The 8331-nt window shown below is 47.2% G+C and overlaps 1 protein-coding gene across 1 annotated transcript; it reads right to left on the bottom strand.

Moving 5' to 3' along the window:
- Nucleotides 1–3058: 3058 nt before the first annotated feature.
- On the bottom strand, nt 3059–4389 carry si:ch211-39i2.2 (DNA damage-inducible transcript 4-like protein-like). Its single transcript, XM_047353979.1, has 2 exons — nt 4106–4389; nt 3059–3804 (listed from the first exon to the last, which is right to left on the bottom strand). The coding sequence occupies exons 1-2, from the start codon at nt 4245–4247 to the stop codon at nt 3371–3373; spliced, it is 576 nt and encodes a 191-aa protein (XP_047209935.1). The 5' UTR covers nt 4248–4389; the 3' UTR covers nt 3059–3370.
- Between the last annotated feature and the right edge of the window lie 3942 nt (nt 4390–8331).

The following is an 8331-nucleotide window of genomic DNA, read 5'->3' as shown; positions in this document are numbered from 1 at the left end:
AGCTGACACGGCACCCCAGACCATCACTGACTGTGGGTACTTGACACTGGACTTCTGGCATTTTGGCATTTCCTTCTCCCCAGTCTTCCTCCAGACTCTGGCACCTTGATTTCCGAATGACATGCAGAATTTGCTTTCATCCGAAAAAAGTACTTTCGACCACTGAGCAACAGTCCAGTGCTGCTTCTCTGTAGCCCAGGTCTGGGGAATGCAGCACCTGTAGCCCATTTCCTGCACACGCCTGTGCACGGTGGCTCTGGATGTTTCTACTCCAGACTCAGTCCACTGCTTCCACAGGTCCCCCAAGGTCTGGAATCGGTCCTTCTCCAAAATCTTCCTCAGGGTCCGGTCACCTCTTCTCGTTGTGCAGCGTTTTCTGCCACACTTTTTCCTTCCCACAGACTTCCCACTGAGGTGCCTTGATACAGCACTCTGGGAACAGCCTATTTGTACAGAAATTTCTTTCTGTGTCTTACCCTCTTGCTTGAGGGTGTCAATAGTGGCCTTCTGGACAGCAGTCAGGTCGGCAGTCTTACCCATGATTGGGGTTTTGAGTGATGAACCAGGCTGGGAGTTTTAAAGGCCTCAGGAATCTTTTGCAGGTGTTTAGAGTTAACTCGTTGATTCAGATGATTAGGTTCATAGCTCGTTTAGAGACCCTTTTAATGATATGCCAATTTTGTGAGATAGGAATTTTGGGTTTTCATGAGCTGTATGCCAAAATCATCCGTATTAAGACAATAAAAGACCTGAAATATTTCAGTTAGTGTGCAATGAATCTAAAATATATGAATGTTAAATTTTCATCATGACATTATGGAAAATAATGAACTTTATCACAATATGCTAATATTTTGAGAAGGACCAGTACAAGTCCTGCACAGTGGTCAGAGGGATTTTAAGCCATTCTTCTTGCAGGATAGTGGCCAGGTCACTACGTGATACTGGTGGAGGAAAACGTTTCCTGACTCGCTCCTCCAAAACACCCCAAAGTGGCTCAATAATATTTAGATCTGGTGACTGTGCAGGCCATGGGAGATGTTCAACTTCACTTTTATGTTCATCAAACCAATCTTTCACCAGTCTTGCTGTGTGTATTGGTGCATTGTCATCCTGATACACGGCACCGCCTTCAGGATACAATGTTTGAACCATTGGATGCACATGGTCCTCAAGAATGGTTCGGTAGTCCTTGGCAGTGACACGCCCATCTAGCACAAGTATTGGGCCAAGGGAATGCCATGATACGGCAGCCCAAACCATCACTGATCCACCCCCATGCTTCACTCTGGGCATGCAACAGTCTGGGTGGTACGCTTCTTTGGGGCTTCTCCACACCGTAACTCTCCTGGATGTGGGGAAAACAGTAAAGGTGGACTCATCAGAGAACAATACATGTTTCACATTGTCCACAGCCCAAGATTTGCGCTCCTTGCACCATTGAAACCGACATTTGGCATTGGTATGAGTGAACAAAGGTTTGGCTATAGCAGCCCGGCCGTGTATATTGACCCTGTGGAGCTCCCGACGGACAGTTCTGGTGGAAACAGGAGAGTTGAGGTGCACATTTTATTCTGCCGTGATTTGGGCGGCCGTGGTTTTATGTTTTTTGGATACAATCCGGGTTAGCACCCGAACATCCCTTTCAGACAGCTTCCTCTTGCGTCCACAGTTAATCCTGTTGGATGTGGTTCGTCCTTCTTGGTGGTATGCTGACATTACCCTGGATACCGTGGCTCTTGATACATCACAAAGACTTGCTGTCTTGGTCACAGATGCGCCAGCAAGACGTGCACCAACAATTTGTCCTCTTTTGAACTCTGGTATGTCACCCATAATGTTGTGTGCATTTCAATATTTTGAGCAAAACTGTGCTCTTACCCTGCTAATTGAACCTTTACACTCTGCTCTTACTGGTGCAATGTGCAACTATGTTCCTACCCTCACCTATGGCCATGAACTTTGGGTCATGACCGAAAGAACGAGATCCCAGTTGAGGTGGCTCGTGCATCTATACTGGATGCCTCCTGGACGCCTTCCTCGGGAGGTGTTCCAGGCACGTCCCACCGGGAGGAGGCCCAGGACACGCTGGAGGGACTATGTCTCTCGGCTGGCCTGGGAACGGTTTGGGCTCCCCCCGGAGGAGCTGGAGGAGGTGTCTGGGGAGAGGGACGTCTGGGCGTCTCTGCTGAGTCCGCTGCCCCCACGACCCGGATAAAGCGGAAGACGAGTACGAGAATAAGCAAATCAAAATGACAAGCATGTAAATAAGCTATGTTCAAACATTTTGATGTTGACAAATTTTGGTAAGTCATGATTTACACATCTGAATCCAGTCTAATTTCTATCAGTTAATTTCTCCCCATTGATCACTAGAAGAAAGTTTGTTTTTTCATGTTTCTCTTAACCAATCACAGATCTCAGACAGTGTCACACCTAGCAATCACTAAGATTGAGCGAGGACAACCTGAGTCGCTCTTAAGCCAAGACTCTTTGGCAGACATTAGGCTAAGATAGCTCTCTGAATATGAGCCCAGATTTGGCTTTCAGTTCCATAAACAGTGGTGTGTAATCATAGGCAGGGTTAAGATTCTGTCACATAGCTCATGTGGTTTCATTTTTTTCCTCTTATGGAGGGGCAGGTTCACCCTAACCCTTAATGTTCTTCTTTGCACTTCATCCAGTGTAGGGCCTTTGCTTTGAATAATGCAGGCTCACTGATTTTTGTTCTGCTGCACCAAAGGTAAAACAAGGCCTTAACAGATTACTAAAGCAACCATAAAACAAGAGTTAGGTTTATGAATTTACAGAGTAGGCACTATTGGCTAAACTGGAATACTTGAATTTACAATTTCCAAGACTACATGGAGTTGGCCCACCAAGCATGGAACCTATTTATTTTACTTGATGAAATTTGGCCACTCCTTTTTCCAAAGCTGCATTAATAGTCAGCATCCTGACAGCTTAAGTACTGTACTACCACTGGAGGTTACAGAATTAGAGCTAGAGGGTGAAATTACTTCAAGCCTTTACAGAGTAAAAAAATCCCACACAATACTTCATATAAATATTTTATTGCACAGTTTAAGTTTTATAAATAATATACAACAGTACACTTCAGTAGTAAGACCAGCCCAGTTCCTGATTGAAATTTAGACAGCAGAAAACCAGCAGTGCAAAATTCTGGGTAACTGGGTGGAAAGCAAAAACATTCAGATTGAGGACCTGCTCAAATGGTACAACAATACAAGAATCTTCATACAAAAAATTACATTTGAGTCAACCAAAACAAACTTGAATCACATTAGTGTGTATATAACTTTCTACATTCAGAGCAGACTGAAATAGATCTACAGTCCCTTCTTCTCCACTAGCTGAAGTCGTGGATCACAGGACTGGCAGAGGAGTAGAGCTTCCTCTTCACCAGCCGGTACTCTGGCCTCAGCTTCAGAACTTTGCCAGAATCAAAGATGTGCCAGCCATCCTCCTTCTCCATCTTGAACACCACAGAGAGCTCAAAGGTCGGGGTGACTGCTTGGTCCGGCACGATGTTCCCCGCAGACTTCAGGCCGTCTTTGCTCTCAACGTAAAGCCTGATGGAGGCACCTCGGAGACCACATGGCTCATCGGTGGCGGAGCGCAGGATGTGGTTTCCGACACTGGTGATCATGTTGCGGGGCAGCAGCAGCACCTGGCAGCGGAGGACGGACGGCTTGGCTTCCGTCAGACAGCACTCTATCTGCCGGGTCAGGTGCTGATGGAGGAGCCGCTGTTCCTCTTCCAGACCAGCGTCCACATCTGCGGCTGTGATGAGGCAGAGAAACGTCAGAGGTCACAACCACTTTAATGCATCATGTGATTCAGGTTCAGTAAACGCTTCCCCTTTACAGGTCAGGCCAGCACTTCAGTTACGGAAATTACGTTTCAACTAGATCAATGCGTCGTTCGCCGAGTTATATAGGTCCATTTTTCACTGATATTTATCCATAAACCAAAAGACAATATTTCAATAATGTGATTTTATAGCTTAGTGACACTTAAAGAAATTATTTGTACAATACTGCACATTTACAAACTAGAATGAAACATTTTTAAAGCTACTTACAAGGCCAGCTGCTGTCTTTGTCATCACAGCTCTCAACGCTTCCCCGCCGGGCCGAACTCGAGCCACGGCCCGGGGTTTTGTGCTGGAAGAAGTACTTCCCTATCATCTCAACCACGCTTTCCTCGGCGGCGATATAGACCATCCTAACTGCAGTCCGTGAAGCTCCGGGGTCTCCTCCGGCTGTGTTCTCGGTGTTTCCTCCATGTAGTAAAAAGACTGATGCAGCTAGCGCCGCTGAGCGCAGGGCTTTTATAGAAGAGGGGGAGGGGCTCTGTCTTGCATCAGCTCAGAGAGGCGGGGCTTAGCTGCTTGAGTCCAGAAACTTCCTGGTTTGAGGGTAACGCAACCAACCTGCAGATTGCAGACGAACAGCTGAGAGCGGTCACGTACATTCAAAACCAGACTAAAGCAACCGATATGAAGCATTACATCACTCTGAATACTATGATACCGTCACATTTACCTTCAGTTTACTGACAGCAGTATTATAGTGGAGTATATTTAAAGAATTTTGTTGTGTAATGCGGAACTACCTATCAAAGAAAACAAGCCATACAAATGATATTTTTGTTTATTTGTGGAATATTCGTCAGAAAACTGGGTTTAAATTTTCATTAAACTCTTTATGGTATTTGGCTTGTTCTATACAGACGAGGTGAAATGTTCACACAAGAACTCAAATTTACACTGTTTAACCTTCCTCTAGTGTTGGGTTAGGCAATGACTCAACTCGTAGTTTTAAAAGTATGAAAGTACAACATAAATGTGTTTATTGCATCAGCTCTGTTTGATTTTGTCAACTATTTAAACAAAGATAATCCAAAAATCTTACTTACACCACCTGACTAAAAGATTTTACTCAATTATAAAATGATGTGATGAAAATTTTAACCTTTGTGTTGTCAGGCTCAGTTATAATATAACATTATTATGAGACAATAATAAGTAACATGTAAGACCAATTTAGTTTAGAGTTGGTGACCTGCAGAGTTCACATCTGTAGTTTACAAGAAGACAATAAGGAGATGAGGCATTATAAACCAAGCTCTGGATCATATCTTTGTGGATTCTGAGACACCATAATAGCAATACAAATGAGCAGGTTTCTGAGGAGGAAGATGATGTGGAGTATCAGCTGGTCAACACTGACACATCTAAGTGTGATGAGGAGGTCACCAGTGCTGAAGCTGCTCTCTCCTGCTGAAACATTCAAATCCAAAGGTGACAACATCTGTTGGAGCTCAGTGCCTCCTGACGTACCTGGCAGGGCAGCTGCTGCAACTGTCATCAAAATGACCACTGAGATCACAAGGTTTGCCGTTGACGCAAAGTGACATCAAGACATGTTCTGATCTGTTTATGCCATTGTCACTAAAAAGTCATCATTGCTTTGACAAACTTGGAAGGACAAACACGTGCACTGACCTGGATGCCTTCATTGGAGATTTTCTCCTTGCTAGAGAGCAAAGATCCAGCAATGAGGCCGTCTCTGGGACGCATTGACAGAAATAAGATACTGATGTCAGCTTTTCACAAATATGCAGCTGTAAAAGTGTCATTTTCGAACCACCCATGCATGTTCATGCACAGTTTTTTTTGGATCTACTTGATTTATTCTGGTTTGATTTGCTTGATCGAAAGTTGTTTGTTTGACCTTGCAAATGTACATGTTATTGTTTTATATGATTGATTACTAGTTTTATTTTTGAAAAAAAATAAAACTTGTTTCTTGAAGTAAATATATATTGGTCAAAACTGACCCGTAAGAAAGAAAAAAGTAAGGAAATTATAGATAAGAATTTAAGACACAATTCTTAAAATGTGGATTTAAGATTAGATTTATTTTATTTTCCATGCATTCCTGAATGCATGGAAAATAAAAATAAAAAGATTCTAGATCCAACAGTGGGCCCACTACCTGCAGGGGGAACCGTGAGGGACTGGTGCAAAGAGGATTGGGTGGCGGACGAAGGTGGAGACCTCAGCGGCCCGATCCCCGGATGCTTAGGCTGGCTTTAGGGACGTGGAATGTCACCTCGCTGGGGGGGAAGGAGCCTGAGCTGGTGCGGGAGGTCGAGAGATATCGACTAGAAATAGTCGGGCTCGCCTCCAGGCACAGCGTGGGCTCTGGAACCCAACTCCTTGAGAGGGGTTGGACTCTCTTCTACTCTGGAGTGGCCCACGGGGAGAGGCGGCGGGCTGGTGTGGGTTTGCTTGTTGCCCCCCAACTCAGCCATCTCGTGTTGGGGTTTACCCCAGTAGATGAGAGGGTCGTATCCCTGCGCCTTCAGGTTGGGGAGAGGTCTCTGACTATCATTTCGGAATACGGGCCGAGTGGTAGTGCAGAGTACCCGGCCTTCTTGGCGTCCCTGTCGGGGGTGCTGGATAGTGCCCCTCCCGGGGACTCCATTATTCTGCTGGGGGACTTCAACGCCCACGTGGGGAACGACAGTGACACCTGGAGAGGCGTGATCGGGAGGAATGGCCTCCCCGATCTGAATCCAAGCGGTGTTTTGTTATTGGACTTCTGTGCTAGTCACGGATTGTCCATAACGAACACCATGTTCAAACATAAGGGTGTCCTTCAGTGCACTTGGCACCAGGACACCCTAGGCAGGAAGTCAATGATCGACTTTGAATTCGTATCATCAGGACTTCGGCCGCATGTTTTGGACACTTGGGTGAAGAAAGGGGCTGAGCTGTCCACTGATCACCACCTGGTGGTGAGTTGGATCCGCTGGAGGAGGAGAAAGCCGGACAGACTTGGCAGGCCCAAGCGCATAGTGAGGGTCTGCTGGGAACGCCTGGCGGAGCCCTCGGCCAGGGATGTATTCAACTCCCACGTCCGGGAGAGCTTCGAGCAGATCCTGGGGGATGTTGGAGACATAGAGTCCGAGTGGACCATGTTCTCCGCATCTATTGTCGATGCTGCTGCCCGTAGCTGCGGCCGCAATGTCTGCGGTGCCTGTCGCAGCGGCAATCCCCGAACCCGGTGGTGGACACCGGTAGTAAGGGATGCTGTCAAGCTGAAGAAGGAGTCCTATCGGCTGTGGTTGGCTTGTGGGACTCCTGATTTGGGGACCAGTGGATTTCGTCTCTTCTTTTTGCAGATGACGTGGTCCTGCTGGCCCCCTCTAGCCAAGACCTACAGCATGCGCTGTGGCGGTTCGCAGCCGAGTGTGAAGCAGCTGGGATGAGGATCAGCCCCTCCAAGTCCGAGGCCATGGTTCTCGACCGGAAAAGGGTGGCTTGTCCTCTTCAGGTTGGAGGGGAGTTCCTGCCTCAAGTGGAGGAGTTTAAGTATCTCGGGGTCTTGTTCACGAGTGAGGGAAGAATGGAGCGGGAGATCGACAGACGGATCGGTGCGGCTGCCACAGTAATGGGGGCGCTGTGCCGGTCCGTTGTGGTGAAGAGAGAGCTGAGCCGAAAAGCAAAGCTCTCAATTTACCGGTCGGTCTACGTTCCTACCCTCACCTATGGCCATGAACTTTGGGTCATGACCGAAAGAACGAGATCCCGGATACAAGCGGCTGAAATGAGCTTCCTCCGTAGGGTGGCCGGGCACTCCCTTAGAGATAGGGGGAGGAGCTCGGCCATCCGGGAGGGGCTCGGAGTAGAGCCGCTGCTCCTCCACCTCGAGAGGAGTCAGTTGAGGTGGCTCGGGCATCTATACCGGATGCCTCCTGGACGGCTTCCTCTGGAGGTGTTCCAGGCACGTCCCACCGGGAGGAGGCCCAGGGGACGGCCCAGGACACGCTGGAGGGACTATGTCTCTCGGCTGGCCTGGGAACGCCTTGGGCTCCCCCGGAGGAGCTGGAGGAGGTGTCTGGAGAGAGGGACGTCTGGGCTTCTCTGCTGAGTCTGCTGCCCCCGCAACCCGGTCCCGGAGAAGCGGAAGAGTACGAGTACAAGGAGTACGAGATTCTAGATCCACTGTCAAACAGGGAATGTCATTGGAGGAGATCATTTAAAAATCAGGCACCGATTGTGAGTAATAAACTGATCCCACCACAGTTCAGTTCAGCAGAAGTTAAGTTAAAATGCAAACTGTCTCCAGTTAAGTACAGATTCCTGTACTAAAGTGTGTAATTTCCCCATGTTTACAGAACTATAAAACAACATTTAACAGTTACATTAAACAGCTCTAAATACTGTAGTTTGACTCAAATGGTCCATTTGTATGTGTAATGGAATATAACTGCAAGCATTATGAAGGACATTTCCCT

Source organism: Girardinichthys multiradiatus, chromosome 23 (genome assembly GCF_021462225.1).
Source record: "Girardinichthys multiradiatus isolate DD_20200921_A chromosome 23, DD_fGirMul_XY1, whole genome shotgun sequence".
NCBI classification, from domain to species: Eukaryota; Metazoa; Chordata; class Actinopteri; order Cyprinodontiformes; family Goodeidae; genus Girardinichthys; species Girardinichthys multiradiatus.
Note: the sequence above shows the minus strand (reverse complement) of the source record. Positions and strands in the feature narration are given on the sequence as shown.

Bases quoted from the DNA above. Each gene is read 5' to 3' on its own strand.
- si:ch211-39i2.2 (XM_047353979.1), bottom strand. From the start codon at position 4,247: ATGGTCTATATCGCCGCCGAGGAAAGCGTGGTTGAGATGATAGGGAAG. The intron at 3,805-4,105 runs GTAAGTAGCTTT...GCCTCATCACAG, and splicing joins CAAAGACAGCAGCTGGCCTT to CCGCAGATGTGGACGCTGGT.